At 38.7% G+C, this 17,598-nt stretch overlaps 1 protein-coding gene across 8 annotated transcripts in view; it reads left to right on the forward strand.

Moving 5' to 3' along the window:
- Positions 1-17,598, forward strand: part of LOC140211578 (dmX-like protein 1) — a 199,880-nt gene that overhangs the window by 102,191 nt on the left and 80,091 nt on the right. For all 8 annotated transcript variants that reach the window (XM_072281438.1, XM_072281440.1, XM_072281439.1 and 5 more), the window contains 5 exons: positions 4,000-4,097; positions 4,539-4,704; positions 8,638-8,908; positions 10,866-11,938; positions 13,646-13,837. In XM_072281438.1, the coding sequence (XP_072137539.1) occupies positions 4,000-4,097; positions 4,539-4,704; positions 8,638-8,908; positions 10,866-11,938; positions 13,646-13,837 (1,800 nt within the window). The remainder of the gene's footprint in view (positions 1-3,999; positions 4,098-4,538; positions 4,705-8,637; positions 8,909-10,865; positions 11,939-13,645; positions 13,838-17,598) is intronic.

Here is a 17,598-nt window from a genome sequence, read left to right on the forward strand (position 1 = left end):
CTTCTGCCTCTACCTCTTCATATAATTTTACTAAGCTGACTTCTGTCGTTTCCTCCTGCACACTTGCAATTTCAATTGCCTAATGTCTGCCCTCGGAGGAACTGGGAAAACTCTATGTTCTGGAGTGGCCGCAGTCTCTCTGAGTATTTCCTGGTCTTTTTGTTCCTTTGCTATACCCTGAACAGCGGTCAGTGTGTCAGTTTGTATAGGGTCCTGGTTAGGGGGTTTATACAGACCCTCCTCTATTTTAACTAGGTCTATCTCTACCTGCTCACAATCTTGCTTGTCTCTAGCCCACACAGCTGGAAACTGCTGACAAGGTAACCCAGAGACACCATCCTGGCTCCAGTCTCTAATGATCGGGGCAGCTGCGCCTATGCTAGCCAGGCCGTGTATTCTGTTGGTTGTGCGCGTTCGCTGCCCCGGACTCGTCCATATTATTTCTCCTTTTCCTGAATCTATGACAGCTCCTACTTCCCCTAATACGTCTATTCCAAGGATCGTGCCCTCATTATTTGGACATACCCAGAAATACACTGGAAGCTGCACTCCCCTGATTTCTAGTATTTGCTCCTCGCTTCTTTCTGCTTTTACTGTTTTCCCTCCTACACCCCTGATATAACTGGCCTGTCCGGTTGTTGGTAAGGGTAAGTCTGTTATCGATACTGATGCCCGTGTCCACTAACATACTGCATTGCCATCCCCCTCACAATGCCGTTGTGTACATCCGCGGGTCACCAGAGCTGGCAGTGGAGCCTGCTGCCACATCTTTTCCTGACTTAGAAGCCATCTTTACTAGTTCTATGATCTGGTCAGCAGTCAGACTGGACAGACTGGGTGCTGATGGGGTGAGTGACTGGGTGTCTGCCGTCTCCTTCGCCTGGGTTTTCCCCCTCCCCTTTGGATGCTGTCTCCGGCTATGTCCCGATAGGCCACAGCTATAGCATATCAACTCCTTCACTGTCTTATACCTGGTCCGGCAGTCCTTTGCAAAGTGCCCTGGCTGCTGGCAAGCAAAGCAAGCCCTCCGGGACATCACAGCAGCTGCATCCACTATACCCACTTTACGATTTATTTTGCCTTTTCTTTGGTCAATCTCACTGGCCCACGAAACTATCTCAGAGTAGTTGGACCCTACCGTTATGCCTAAATCTAAAACTTCTTGGTGGGCTGAGCTCAGGCCTTCCTTCAGCATTTTTAGGAAGTCTGGGTCGTCCCTCCCTGGGTTATCCAACCCTGAATACTCTACGTACACTCGGTATTTATCTTCTGCGTAATCCATGGCCTTTTGAATCATTGCCATTATCATTCCCCAGCTACTCTTACCTACCCCCAGGTGCTTCCTCACTTCCCCTTTAAAGGAGCAATATCTTTCTTCATTACTGCCGCTCCCGGTAGTTGTCCATGTACCATCCCGCACCCCCTGGGCCATCCTGTCCCACATATTCCTCGGGCACTTGGCTTTCACTAACACATGTATACCTTTAGGGTGCATCTGGTGAATTTCAACCATTTCCTCGAGCTTGCGCCAGAATTCTGAATTCCCACAGGCAACTTTAAGTAAGGGCAACTCGGACAAAATGCTCTGTTTCTCCCTGGGGGTGAAGGGCTTATGAATAGTCATAATCAAGGTCAAGGGCTGACTCGGATCATCAGGGTTCTCAACCTGACGTTGCCTGACCTCAATAGGTGCCATTCTGGTAGATCTATCTGGGTAAAACCTCTTCCTGAGAATTCCCCACACTAATTCCCAAACTACGCAAAATATCATAGACGGGTAGCAGTTAAACAGTACATACTTAAAACCATAGAGAATGTATTCCACAATGTGCCAATTTTGGCTACTTGAACTCATGATGCTTGCTGTATTCCTTTGCATCACACTTGTCAGGAGTGGGATGAAATTACCGGAGAGACAGAGTCACTGGCAGATACAAAGCAGCTTCTTTATTCGACACAACAAGGTACAGCAGGCATCTTAACGGACAGAGACACTTTCTGCAGAAAGGTCTGCTAGCTAAAATGTGGGCTCGATATTTATATGCTAAACACAATGGCAATGGCTACTTAAAAAGTTACAGACAATGCTTCCTTTTGAAGTTACATACAAACATCACACCTTCGGATTTCAACCTTTCCTTCTGACGCCAACGTGTCTGTGTTGGTATCCACAGCCTTTAGTTCAATCCACAATACATTTATTTGGCATTTTACGTGCTAACATAGAAGACAATTAATATTTATAATGTATAGATAAGACTGCCTTTGAAACTACAGGATCAGGCACCAGAAGCATCTGGTATTTACACCTTTTAGGAAGCCCATTGTGGTGGACTCAATCCACAGTCCTTTGTCAAACAGTTAAAATAGAAGTCTGGTGGCCAAAGTCATTTAAGTGTTAACAAACCATCTACCCAAAAAGAAATCCACTCTAACAGTAACAGTGAAAACACTTTCTGTCAGCGAAAACAGTTAACTAATGTAGGTCTTTCGTAACAGCGAGGTTTCGTAAAGCGAACATTTGAAAAGCGGGGGACGCCTGTAGAGGAAGACTGTGGTGGTCCATGAAGGAGGAATTGGATGAGGGGAGACAATGGGCAAAGGATAGATTGGTCTGGGGTGTCAGAGTTGGCATGTGGAGGGTGGGTGAATTGTGGAAATATATTTGGGAAAGGATGTTGGTAGTGATATTAGAGTGAGGAATGAAGGCAAAAATGGAAGTAGGGTAAGGGTTGAAGTAGAAGATGTGTCTGAGAATGAGGAAATAGAAATGTGATGGATGGCAGGGAAGGATGGGAGTAGAGTGAAAAGTAGGAGTGGGATGTATGATGGGCATAGTTGGGAACAGGGGATCATGGGATGGATGGAGCTGGGATGAGGGGATGGAGTTGAACTAGATGAGAAGGCATGGGAGAGGAGGTGAACTTGGATATGGAGATGGGTTGAGGGCATTCGGGTCTGAAGGAGTTGGAGCCAGAAGAGAGAATGAGAAAGGGACAGGATGAGTGCTTGAAGGCACAAGTCATTGTGGCGATTGTGTGTTGAGTGCTATCCTAATCCACTGGCTGAATAGAGTAGTTAGTGAAGAAAACCAGAGGGCCTAAACCATTTGGCACAACTTATTTCTGCACTCCTCATGTGCTCTTTGTCTCCTCATGTGCTTTCTGCACGCGAAAACATTAATGACAATGAATTGAAGCTCTCATATTCGCATGTAAATTGTTCCATATTCTTTATGATAATGTTCAGATCACCCATAAGAACATCTGTCTGAGGGATTGTAATATCTGGTTTGACATGCTGTGTAATTCTAGTTTGTATAATTTTCTCTTTTTAGTGTCAAATACACTTTGTAATTATTAGACATCAGTGCCTTCTCTATATCCCTAACTTGACTTTCTCTTTAGAGCTGAGAAAGCAAACTCACCTAAAAGTCATTCCATCTCCAGTACTCACTCCAGGAATTTTTATTATTAGATTAAATCTGATGAAAAGTTTTCCCATAAAACAAAAGGCTGGTCTCTCAGAAGTTTGAAGCCTGTTTTGAATGTCAGTTTCCTTTAACTACGTCAGCTATAGTACAATTCCATTTAACAGAAATTTTGTGGATAATCTTCAGACCTTTTTCTGGAGAGAAACTTTTCTTTTGGTGAATACACGCAGTGCTGCTTTTCCCATCTTTGATTAGTAAGTAAAATAGAATTGTTTTCTTTGTGAAAAAGGTTCAAAATTATCTAGTTACATTTTGCACAATTGTTTAGGAAATTGAAAGTGGATATTTCACTGAGTTTACAGCTTGAGATAAAAAGAAAAGACTGGGTTGAAAAGTCTGGAATAAAAATGACCAATAATTTAATAATTGTAAAAATCTTATTGTGTTGGGCAGTAATAATTCATTAATTTTATTGTCATTAAAGGTTTGAATTATTTTTTCAAGATAAAGGTGAGTTTTCATATTTTTAAATGCACTAATGGGGAATTTTTTCTCAATAAATCTAGGTTGCCAAAGCTGCATTCCAAAGAAATAATGATCCTTTAGATGCCGCTATTTTTTATCTTGCAATGAAGAAAAAGGCTGTGCTTTGGGGTCTATTCAGGTTTGACAAACTATAATATTTTGCTCATTATGACATCTGTATCTTCTCCCTATCAAACCTCATGCTAGTTTGAGTTTGTCATTGTTAAAAGTAACTATTGTTTGTCACTGTATAGATTCTTCTGATACACATTTTGTATCGATTCAAGTTAGTGCACTTAGGATTCTTGCAAGCAGATTGGGTGGGATTGGTGAAGCTGTTTAAAAATAAAACTAATAACAGCATCTTTAAGAGTAATTTTAAAGTTATTAATGCCCTTGTCATTCTGCTGAATGTTTACTCTTCAGGTTAAATGTATTGGGAAAGTGGCATTTAATGACTGCATTGATTTCTGAAAAGGGCTGATTATTAACCAGTAGCCTGGATCCTTTGGTACACACTTAAGGAAAAATATCCATTTAAGTGGTTTGAATGGAAACATAGTTTTTTCTTAATATGCAGGTCCCTTCAAGACAGGAAAATGACTGAGTTTTTTGGGAAAAATTTCAGTGATGATAGGTGGAGGAAGGCTGCTTTGAAGAATGCTTTTGCATTACTAGGTAAACAACGATTTGAACAAGCTGCAGCTTTTTTCCTTTTAGCTGGTTCCCTGAAGGATGCAATTGAGGTAAGATGAGTATAAATTATTTTCATTGTTACCTGGAGAAAATAAAATGCCTATGTTTGAATGATCAAAGGTTCAAATTTTTACCTTCAGCTCAATTTATTTTCTATTCCCAGCTGGTAACAATGCCCATAGATGTTTGAGTGTTGGTTTGCTTCTTGGAATCAGAGGATACGTTAGCTCAGTCTAGTCTCATTTCTCAAATGTATCCAAACTCTCCACTGGGAGCAAATAAATAACGATCAAGCATAAATGTTTTTAATTTGAAGTCATAATTGTCATAATCTCAGTTCATTATTATTGTTAAACCTTTCATATTTAATAATGTGCAAATAATTTTCAATGAGTATTTTTAAAAAGTGCTACCAGTAGATTGAATAATGGTGGGTATTCAAGAAAATGGAAGCTGGCATTCAGAATGACTGATTTTCTGCTGCAACAGGTAAACTATACTCATTGGGTGTCTGTCTTCTGAATCTGCTCCTGCCCAGAACGGATCCAGGGCTGCAAATTTCCGCTCTCTGTCATCTAAGACCTGCTTGATGAGACACAGATTTATTTGGTATACTTTTCAGCTTAAGAGCTGTTAAATCTGCAGATGTTCATTTTCTGCTGATATTTGACACAGTTGGTACATGACCTTTCAGATTGAAACTCCATCCAGTTGTTGTTTAGACAGCTGGTTAAACTGTGCCCCCAGACATCCTGGCTGTCAAAACTCAAGAGATTGAATATACAAGTGTCTGCCATGTTCATAACCATGCAAAAATGATTAAAATTTGAACATATCTAAAAATTCGTTTAAGAGAAATTTACTTTTTTAAAAAAAATTAGTTCAGTTAACTAAAATGAAGTGGATAAGTAAATGATCCATTCATGAGAATGAGCTTGTTGAAAATGTTCGTAGATTTTCCACCCTAAATCCATTAATTCTACAGATGACCATTCTGTTCCTCTAACAACATCAGAATCAGATGGGAAATGGGTGTGGATCTGCTGAGTGAAAGTGCTGGTGTTTCTATGGAAGGATCTGGCTGTCATGTTTGTAGGAATTTTCAGAACACTGCAACCAACCATTCCCTTACTTTTGGACTGAATTTATTGCTCTATGAACAATCATAATGAATTTTACACTACAAAATGCTGACCTCAGCATATTTATGTGCATTCATTTGATTATGTCAAATAGATAATTTTCTTAACAGTTTTTAACATTCTGCAACAAGTTTATGAAATTCTCTGTCGTTCCAATGAGTGCCTAAATCTTACTTCACAGCATCTGCACTCTTAAGAACTTTGTTTTATTTGTAATAACTTGACTTCAGGATTATTTTGATCAGTAATTGAATACACAATCCTTTGTAGTTTTAGTCAACAAACGGTTTAACAATCAACATTCTGCTTAAGAACTCAGTGAATTAAGCAGCATCTGTAGGGGAGGGAAAGCAATTGTGACCATTTCAGGTCAAAACCCTGCACTACTTTATTCAACCCACAGATGGTTGCTGTAGATTCCAACATCTGCTGCCTCTTGTCTCCATGTAGTGACTGTTCTCTTTTAGCATTCTATCAATATGGTTCAGCTACCCAATTAAAAATATAATAAAACTTCTACTGTATCATACTGCCTTTGTTTTCAGAAAAGAATTAAAATACAATTCTTGGGATTTAAGTTCAAAAGTTCAAACTACATATATGTCACCATGTATGACCCTGAGATTCATTTTATTGTGGGTATCCATAGTAAATACAAAGAAACACAATAGAATCAATGAAAACCCACACACAACAGAGACAACCAATGTACAAAAAATGACAAACTGTCCAAATGCAAAAAGAAAAGAAAAATAAAAAAAGCAATTAATATTGTGAACATGAGTCCTTTAAAGTGAGTCCATAAGTTATGGTATTAGTTCAGTGTTGGGGTGAGTGAATTTATCCCCACTGTTCAAGAGCTTGATGGTTGATGGGTAATAACTGTTCCTGAATCTGGTGGTGTGGGACTTGAGGCGCTGGTACCTCCTTTCTGATGGCAGCAGTGAGAAGGGAGCATGCCCTGGATGGTTTCAGGTCCTTGATGATGGATGCTGCTTTTCTGTGACATTGTAAATGTGCTCAGTGGTAGGAAGGGCTTTACCTCTGATGGACTGGGCTGTATCCACTACTTTTTGTAGGGTTTTTTTCCCATTCAAGGGAATTGGTATTCCCATACTAGGCGACGATGCAAATTGTATATTCTCCACCACGCATATATAGATGTTTGTCAGTGTTTCGGATGACATGCCAAATCTGCACAAACTCCTAAGAAATGGAGGCACTGTCATGTCTTCATTGTAATGGCAGTTGTATGTTGGTCCAAGGACAGATCCTCTGAAGTGATAACACCAAGGAATTTAAAGTTGCTGCTTCTGTCCACCCCACTTCTGATATCGTGATGAAGACAGCTCATGGATCTCAGGTTTCCTCCTCCTGTAATCAGTAATAAGCTCTTTGGTTTTGCTGACATTGAGTGATAGCTTGTTTTGACACCTTTCAGCCAGGTTCTCAATCTCTCTCATACAGTGGCATGCAACAGTTTGGGCACCCTGGTCAAAATTTCTGTTACTGTGAATAGTTAAGTGAGTAGAAGATGAACTGATCTCCAAAAGTCATAAAGTTAAAGATGAAACATTATTTTCAACATTTTAAACAAGATTAGTGTATTATTTTTGTTTTGTACAATTTTAGAATGGGAAAAAAAAGAAAGGAGCACCATGCAAAAGTTTGGGCACCCCAAGAGATTTGAGCCCTCAGATAACTTTTACCAAAGTCTCAGACCTTAATTAGCTTGTTAGGGCTATGGCTTGTTCACAGTCTTCATTAGGAAAGGCCAGGTGATGCAAATTTCAAAGCTTTATAAATACCCTGACTCCTCAAACCTTGTCCCAACAATCAGCAGCCATGGGCTCCTCTAAGCAGCTGCCCAGCACTCTGAAAATTAAAATAAATGATGTCCACAAAGGAGAAGGCTATAAGAAGATAGCAAAGCGTTTTCAGGTAGCCATTTCCTCGGTTTGTAATGTAATTAAGAAATGACAGTTAACAGGAACAGTGGAGGTCAAGTTGAGGTCTGGAAGACCAAGAAAACTTTCCGAGAGAACTGCTCATAGGATTGCTAGAGAGGCAAATCAAAACCCCCGTCTGACTACAAAAGACCTTCAGGAAGACTTAGCAGACTCTGGAGTGGTGGTTCACTGTTCTACTGTGCAGCGTCCTCACCACAAAATTCAGCGTCAGAAGTTTGTAAAGGAACATCCAAACAAGCCTGATGCATTTTGGAAACAAGTCCTGGGGACTGATGAAGTTAAAATAGAACTTTTTGGCTGCAATGAGCAAAAGTATGCTTGGAGAAAAAAGGGTGCAGAATTTCATGAAAAGAACACCTCTCCAACTGTTAAGCACGGGGGTGGATTGATCATGCTTTGGGCTTGTGTTCAGCCAATGGCACAGGGAGCATCTGCTGTTGACGTGTTGTGACTGCAGGCAAATTAGAGTGGATCGAAGTCGCTCCTCAGGCAGGAGTCACTAACTTCTCAAAGCACTTCATCACAATGGATTTAAATGCTACTGGATGGTAGTCATTTAGGCAGGTTAACATGTTCTTCTTGAGAACCAATATAATTTAAGTCTGCTTGAAGCAGGTGGGTACCTCAGACTACTGGAGTAAGAGGTTAATGATATCGGTGAATACACCAGCCAGTTGAATAGCACAAGTCTTAAGTCGTCAGCCAGGTACCCTATGCTTTCCGTCGGTTCACCCTCCTGAAGGATGCGCTCACATTGGCCTCAGGAGACTGCTGAATGACCATGTGCAATCATAGAGTATCATAATCAAATGAAATTGCATTAAAAATGTGAAAATGTCACTCATTATGCTATTTCTGCTTTATTTGTAAGGTCTGTCTTGAAAGACTTCATGACATTCAGTTAGCCCTCGTAATTGCACGATTGTATGAATCAGAATTTGAAGTGTCATCCACTTACAAGTCTATACTTATAGAAAGGATCCTGGGCTTTGATAAAAAGAACAAAGACTTTAACCCCTCTCTCAGAAATTCTGATCCTGTATTGAGAAGCATGGCTTATTGGATACTAGAAGATTACACAAACTCTCTGAATACTCTATTGGAAGAAGGAACGAGAGAAAATGATTCCAATGGAGCAACAGGTAATAAAAATTGAATTGAGAAAATATGTATTGCGAAGTTTTCTGTTTTTGTTCTTTTACACATGAAATTTTGTGTAAGATGTTCAACAAGAAAGTTTATATGTCAGTTAACTCTTGCCAAGAAGTGTTGAATAAATGGCTTGTTGAGTGTGGGACAGGACATGAAGGTTTTTATAGGCCATTAGGCCTATGACACTAGAATGATCAGTCTGTTAATGCTGATATGTTGTAAATTTAATATTATTTTACAATGATAGTAAAATTCCTTTGTTCAGGTATCTTTAACATTGTTTTTGGACTGATTGAACCAGAGAGTAAGAGATACAAGATGTTTCGTAGTAGGTTAATATCACTCAACTGCTATTTATGCACAAACACAATATTACATGTGTCAAGCAGTGATATTTTGTTCTAGGTTATTCTGTGCCAGTCTTCCTACTGCAATCATTACCCCCCCCCCCCATACCTCCATTCACCCTGCGGGATGTATAGGGCTTTAACCATTGTTCCTCCGCACCTTGGAGTCCTGCAGTGTGAGTTGGGCAGAGTTCAGGTCTTGGATGATACACCAAAGAGGTCCCACCCTGAAATATCCCTGTCAGTGCTGGACAACTTGTTGGCTAGCACGAGCCTTTACTTTGGCTGTGTTTGATTTCAGTGATCTTTAAACATATGACACATTGGAAAAGGTTCCTTAAGGTTGTTATCGGCAGTGGGGATAAGTTCCTACCACCTATTAAATACTCTCAACGGCATGCACCTCAAATAGCCATTGAAAACCAAATCCAGCTCCTGGCCTTCATGTGTGGCTTAGCTACTAAGCTCGGAGGAAGGGAGAAGGGGTTAAGGCCTACTGTTGCCTTAAAACTAGTGGCTTCAGGTAGATGGCGCTCATCAGCCGTGGTTGGCAACTCATCTAGGAGAAGGAAAGCTCTGATCTCATACCTTTGCTGCCTTGTGATTATACCCATTCATGGGGAAGGCTTCGGGAGTAAATCCCGAGCGTAAAACCCGGAGCTGGATTCCCTGAGTCAGTATTATGTTGAGTTCAATGCCAACTGGCAACTGCTGTGACATCGCTGGTGCCAAACTGCATCACTCTCTGCCGTTTCTTTAGATTCATCAGCTGAGTGGGGAGGGGCAGCCTGCTACATGGGCTGCAGCTCATCTCCTTATCATTATGTACTGATTTGCATATCTCCCTGACAGATGGGATGTACCAGCCATGGTTGACCCCAAGTCATTGGGAAAACATCTTAAAACTGTTTGAAATAAATATTTATTTTTAAAACCCTTTTAATAAAGTTAACAAAATTTTTCAGAATCCCTCAGTAAATCCCATTAGTTGTTTCACATTGCACACACAAAAATTGAGAATGTACATCAATGTTAGGGGTGAATGTTAGTCATTTCGTTCAATATCATACCTAGTAGGATCCTATCCGTATTTTTGTAACAAATAGCAATTGCAGTAGATCATTCAGCATTTCCTTTCTGCTCTGCCACTGTGTGATCATGGTTGATCACCAAATTGAGTGCCTTATTCTTGTTTCTTGCATCCTTTGACCATTTTACTTCCAGCCCCTTTTTCTAGAATGTGTCTTGGTCTGGGATTCCCCTTTGTATGAGATCCCCACTCACTGGCAAATATGCCCTTAGTTCTTTCCAGTCCTTCCCCTTCTCTGCAACTTACAACATGCCTGTTTCCTAACTTTTTCTACTATTGATGAAAGACCAGTGACTTGAAAATTTATTTTTGTTTTTCTCCGCACAGGTGCTGCCTGGTCTAAAGAAAATTTCTGGAATTTTCTGTTTCTGTATCAGATTACCAGCATCTGCAAACATTTTCATTTAAATGTCAATAAGTATTGATTATGTTGAACTGAATTAAAATGATAGACTTTGCATTAAATTCTGATTAAAAACAAATGAAAATCTCTTTGCAATTTCTCTTTAGAATGCAGTAAATCAGGTTCATGCAATCCAGGAGTATTTAATTTCTACAATTATTTGCGGACGCACCCTCTTTTGTTGCGACGATATTTTGCGTCATCAGAGAAGATGGTATCACAAATGGGCTTAACTGTGGAAAGTGGCCTGGCAGATAAAATCAGCCTAGCTGAAAGAAGACTATTCTTTGCAACTGCAAATGCCCATTTTAAAGCTGGCTGTCCAATGTTAGCTCTTGAAGTCCTGTCTAAAATGCCAGTTGTTAATATGAAGTCAAAGATTTCACAAAATAAAGGAGGTTCTCATTTGGCTGCTATTTCCTTATTAGAAGAAACAGAATCTACACATTTGAATTTTGATTCGTCTTCACCAACAGTAAATGGTTTTGCAATCAAAGGTGCTTCTGACTGGGTGTCAAATGGGCAATCTAGTTCATCTCTTAGTTTTGATTGGAGCCAGTCCTCTATAGTCATTGAAGATCAACCATTGGAATTAAAATGGGATAGTGATAAGGAAGATGACCAGGAGGAATTTGGTCTTTCGATGAAGGAAATACATCCACCTAGCCCTATTGTTGAGAAAGTAGAAGAGAAAAAATCCTCCAGTGCAAATTTCTCAAGTTTAACTGATGAATTTTTAAGTCCATCAGAAGATGTTATAGCAGCACAGTTGAAATTTGGAGCATGCTTGAAAATACTTACATCAGAGCTGCGTACTCTCTCTACTGGCTATGAGGTAGATGGTGGAAAACTTCGCTACCAGTTGTATAATTGGCTTGAGAGAGAAATTATAGCACTGCAGAAAACATGTAATTACAATGTTATCATAGAAAATAGAAAAGATAATTCTGAAAGTGTCTGGGATGAATTACCCAACGGAGAACAGGTAGAAGATGGAGATATCGACCAACAAAAAACATTGCACCACCAAGAGTATTTGCAGAGAAGGAGGTTGTGGCTTCGGCAAAACCAGCCTCTTCTAAGGATGTTTCTCAGTTATTGTAGTCTTCATGGATCACATGGTGGAGGTTTGGCATCAGTCAGGATGGAGTTGATTCTTCTTTTGCAAGAATCTCAGCAGGTAATTTTCATATGTTTGAATTAAGCTTGCACTAATTTTCTTGTGCCCTGGTGTAATATTTTTATTGAATTGATGATGGAATTTGTTGCTCTTTCTAGTGTTTTATTTGGTTAGCATAACTAAAGCAAATATTAAATGCTCAAACTCCTAATTATTTTAATCTAAACATTGGCTCTTACGACACTATGTATTTCAGCAGTTCTTATTACATCAAAGTTCAAAGTAAATTTATTATCAAATTACATGTATGTCTCCATATATAACCTTGAGATTCATTTTCTTGCTGGTATATCCAATAAATCCATAATAGAATCAATAAAAGACTGCACCAACATGGGCATTCACCAGTGTACAAAAGACAACAAATTGTGTAAATGCAAAAGAAAGAGAGAATAATAAATAAATATGAAATAAATATCAAGAACATAAGATGAAAAGTCTTTGAAAGTGAGTCTATTGGTTGTGGAATCATTTCAATGATGGGGCAAGTGAACTTGCCACTTTGGTTCCAGAGCCTGATGGTTGAGGGATAATAACTGTTCCTAACCAGGTGGTGTGAGTTCTAAGGCTCTTGAGGAATGATAACATAATGTCAAAATTTCAAGAAGCATTTGAAATAATGTGAAACTGACCATGAATTGGAATCTTCTTGTCAATTCACAGAAATGTTAACATATGGAGCACTTTTCATATGTGATTTATATTTGCTGCCATTTCCCACAAGTCTATATTCAGATAGCTTTGTTAGTAAAGATTGTTGTGATTTTATCAAGATCTAGGTAATCATAAAGCCATGTATGAATTTTAACTATGTGAGCATTTCATTTGGCATGCAAAATGTAGTCAAGTATCATGTTAATTCAAAAGGGAAAGGTTATTGTTGATGACTGTTGGTTAGTTTTATGCCTATTTGAATAGTGTTTAAGGGAGAAAACCAATGTGAGAGTGGTTCTACTAAATTCCATTTAAATTTATGTTTCTTTAATTAAATTCCATTGTGGCAGATCCCAATTCAAGGAAACATCCTTTTAAAAGTGCATTGCAATATGTCATACCATAGTTAGTTCATTGGGGTCAGTGTTTACAATTCTGTGATTTGGTTTGAAGGAGAATTTATGAAGCCAGTTGGTTGTAAATCCAGACATTTGCCTACCACTATGGTATGTATGTAATTAAAGCTATTGAAGAGTTTATATATAATTATTCCAGCAATGACTGCCTTAATAAAAGATCTATTGATGACCTTGGTCTGAATTGGTGTGTTCATGTGTCAGTTTTCTCAGTGCATCCAGATCTATGTCTAACTGACAGTGAAAGACTAAAGTTTGTTTGAATATAGATTTATTTCATGTAGTGTTAGCCCAGGTCCCGACAAAATGCCAGTATGCCACTTTATGCCTTGTAGTCCAGATTCAGCTGGTTTTCTGCATCTAAAAAATCCTTCCAGCACTCTGAGCAGATGAACAGCTTATTCAGTATTTGTACAAAAAGATTGCATAGTTATTTTTTTCCAGACTGACTTTCTTTGAAAACATGCTAGGAACGAGGTTAGGACTGAGAATAATGTGTAAGGTTTGCAAAGTAGGCAAAAGATTTTTTTGGCTGAAGATCCACCATGTAACTTATTCATGAGTGACAAGCATTTAAGATGTATATATTTTTGCAGTGTATTAATGGTAAACATGTATATCAATATTTCTGATTTAGGAGCATTCATTGGAACAAATGACTAGTCCTTTGCTTCAACTTGCATCAATACCCCTCCTCTTTGCCTGCACTGCAAGTGCTAAAATAGTAGTGGCAAATCCCAGACTCCATCTGAGCAACCTTACTCATGATATTGTGCATACCATTGTGGAATTTGATTCACCTCCCCATCCAGACATCAAGAATAACCAGGTTAGTGTTATATAATATTTCATTAAAATTGAAAAATATAAATAACAGATAACAAAATTGTGATATAGTTAAAACATCCATTTGGTGTTCTCAAGTTGGCAACAAAATCGGCAAATTCTGACATTGATTTAGTTTTGATGTTTCTGCATATTTGTTTGTGTATCACAGAAATTTAATATTCAAGGAATTTTACCTAAGGAACAAGCTGCAGGCAAGTTAATGACAATCTACAGTTGGTTATAGTTGATGTAGTTTTTAAACATTTCACCAAGCACATTTTCTTTAAAATTAAGGATACTTTTTATTATGGTTCCAGCCACACAATGATGCTGAATTTATAGTTGTTAGAAATTATGAAGTTTTTCCCTATTACTGCTGATGTATCTTAAACTCCTTTTTGGAGTCATTTTGATTCTTGCAATTTAGATTAGAAAGGAAGTTCAAATACTAGTAATTTTTTAAAAATTAGAATAAGTTGAAACTGGGATACGTTGAAAGGTTTGCTAAATTTTATTTCGAAATTTACTTTGAAGCGTTACAGTAAATGGCTTTGTAAAATCCCCATTTTACTTTGCTAAATTAAGTCTGGTTCCTGTCACAAATTAACCTGGAAGAATATCTTGATCTTGGAAAACCAAGAGTGTTCAAATATATCAACTGCTCAAAACTGCCTGCTGTATGTAGGATATTTTGATAAATGTCCTACTACTTCAGCTAATTGAAACCACGTTGAGTTGAGGTATTTATATGTAAATGTTATGGACATCAATTTACTTCTTTAAAAAAATAAGTTGAAACTTTTTTTTTATTTTTACCAGTTATAAAGATCTGTCTTAGCAACTTTGACATCATCAGTAGTCATCTGTGCTTACCATTTGACTGTCTATATTTAGTAGTGCATAATGTAGGACATGATCTTCTCATTACAGTGGTGTAATTGGAATTGCTGTGTTGTTGGAGAGGGAGACTATTGGATGACGTATTAGACTGTCAGTACTGATGAACTGGGAAGACTTTTTTTAAAGTCCCATATTTCAATTTGAAAAGAGAAAAGAGTTCTTCAGGTGATAGATGAATATTAATCCCTCCATCATCTCTAAGAACATGTTACTTTCCTCAGCCATCTCATTTGCTAGTGCAATTCTTTGTAGATTAACTGCAGATGCGCTTCAAAAGGAATCATTTGAAGAAAAATGTCCTTGGTGAAATGTCCTGAAAGTGAAGTTTGTTTAATGGCCAACTTTTAATTCCCCTGTATTGTATTTTAAAATCCAGCAGATGGCATTTGTTAACAATTTTCACAGATCAAAATAAATTTTGCAAAGAAATTATTTTAAATACAAAGTTAATTATAAAATTTGTCTGCTTCATTGCACACAAGACAACTTGAGTTTATTTGTACATCATAATCTTAAAACAAAAGATTAAGGTAATATTTTTCTGAGATTCTCTACCAAATGTACCTTAGCTCATTTTTTTCTTGTCACTTGCATTTTCTGCCCAGTTCAGTAAGTATCTTTAGTTGCATGTTATATGATCTGTAATGATATAAGTGATTGTTTAGCCACTGTTATTATCAATGGTTATTAAGCCAATTGCTCATGTGCTGCTAATTTGCTTTGAACTGGCTTCATCTTCATATGGCCTTTCTCTGTCTCATTCCTTTCTGAGTCTCTCTGTTTCCCCTTCAGGAGACAGATAACAACCAAGAGAAAACCATAGAGCCCTATTGCAGACATCCCACCCTGCAAAAATTCATTACAGGGAGGTAGCACCCCCGCCTCCCTGCAACCCCATATCCCTCCCCCCGTCGACCTCCAAGGGTGTATGTAATACTTTGTTCAGAGATTTTGTCTAATCTGTAAACCAAGTTGGGTATATGTGGCAAATGTGACATTAAAATATGTACTTATATTATCATGTTTATTCTATTACAACTTTAAGCAAGTCTACAGGGAGTTTGGCCTCATCACGTAGGGCATCAATAGCATAGCTCCTTAGCAGCTAGCCAGATAGTTTAAATCAGGGGTACAGCGGACCGGTTTAATATTGACAATATTCTTGTGGACCAGCCGACCCCGGGGGTGGGGTGGGGGAGTGTTAAACGCGACCAGAATATAGGTGATACATCAACTGTAAGTCACTTGTAAATAGCTAATACACTCAATTTCGTTTCTAAAGGGGTTTATCTAACAAATTTAATATTAAACACACAGCGCATATTTTCCTTGCATGAATATAGTGATAAGTCAATTATAACAGTGGTCCCAAACCTCCGGGCCGCGAAGAATGCAGCGGTAGCCAGAAAACACCCAGCACATCTTTAAGAAAAAAGCCTAAAGCGACATAAAAGCAGCAATCACCTCTGATCTGGGCCGATATTTACATGCCGGGCGGCACCTAATTAATTAGCTTGTTTATTTCGGCTTTTTTCTTAAAGATGTGCTAGGTGTGTTCTGGCTACCGCTGTATTCTTTGCGGCTCGGAGGTTGGGGACCACTGAATTATAAGTCACTTATAAGTCAATAGCATCATAACATTTTAAGTAACGTTTGGGTATTAAACACACAGCGCATATTTTCCTCATATGAACATATAAAATCCTTGCAACACACCAATATCACTGAATCAGTGGGAGCCCTGGGCTTGTTTTCCTGCGACAACATGGTCCCATCGAGGGGTGATGGGAGACAGCGATACTCGAAGGGGGTTCATTATTTCCAGTCTATTCCACAATTTAGTTTTCGTTGTATTCATTGCAAAAAAACGCCGCTTTGCTGAAATATGTTGGAAATGGAAGCAACGTTTTCAGTGCTTCCGTGGCTACCTCAGGATACTTAGCCTTGACTTTGATCCGGAATGCCGGCAGAGATGTTATGTCAAACATACTTTTCAGCCCGCCGTCTGTGCAAGCTCGAGGAGTTGATCTTTTTCCCGCGCTGACATGGATGATTCACCAGGGACGTTCACAAATGGGTCACCGACCCATTCCTATGCACGTCTTGGGTCACCGATAACCTCGCGTGCATTCAAATTCAACAGTGCGTGACAGGGAATGAGGAAAGATGCGCTAACTCATATCGCCAAATCATATCGTTTCCTCACGGCCCGGTAGTTGGGAACCACTCCTAGCACGAAGAGAGACCAATCAGGGTGCTCACTCTCATTCTCCGTCTCCCTCACAAAAAAAAATCTATTTCCGGGATATTGTATATAATTTCCCGGCGTCAGGGAGCCACTATAGGTATGCGGGAGACTCCCGGAACTTCCGGGAGAGGTAGGATGTCTGCTATTGTTATCTCAATTTCATTTCCTCCCATCTTTCTTCCTTTAAGGACTGCATTCCATTTTCTCAGTTTCTTCATTTGCATTGTATCTGTTCTATTGATGAGACTTGCACATCTTCTAAACATTATGCAACTTAATTTTCAAATGACATAAAACAAATACATAGCCTTTCTGTGCAACTGTTTTCCTTGCTCTTCAATTACCTACTACCATTTCAATTTTGGATAATTTGGTTTAAGTCTTAATGATAGGTTTATTGCTCTCATTACTTTCATACATAGGTCAGTGTACTGTAATGTGTACAAAATATAAATGAAACACATTTTATGCTCTTAATCATATCACTAGAAACTGTTGAAGTAACTGTCTCTCCTAAGGAGCCCCCGTGTATAGTGGTTTTCTACTTTGTTTTAGTATTATGTGTTAATAGTGTGTGCATTGCTGTTTCGTCAAGTCAATACTAAACTTCTTTA

The sequence above is a fragment of the Mobula birostris genome, chromosome 17 (genome assembly GCF_030028105.1).
Source record: "Mobula birostris isolate sMobBir1 chromosome 17, sMobBir1.hap1, whole genome shotgun sequence".
Classification (NCBI taxonomy): domain Eukaryota; kingdom Metazoa; phylum Chordata; class Chondrichthyes; order Myliobatiformes; family Myliobatidae; genus Mobula; species Mobula birostris.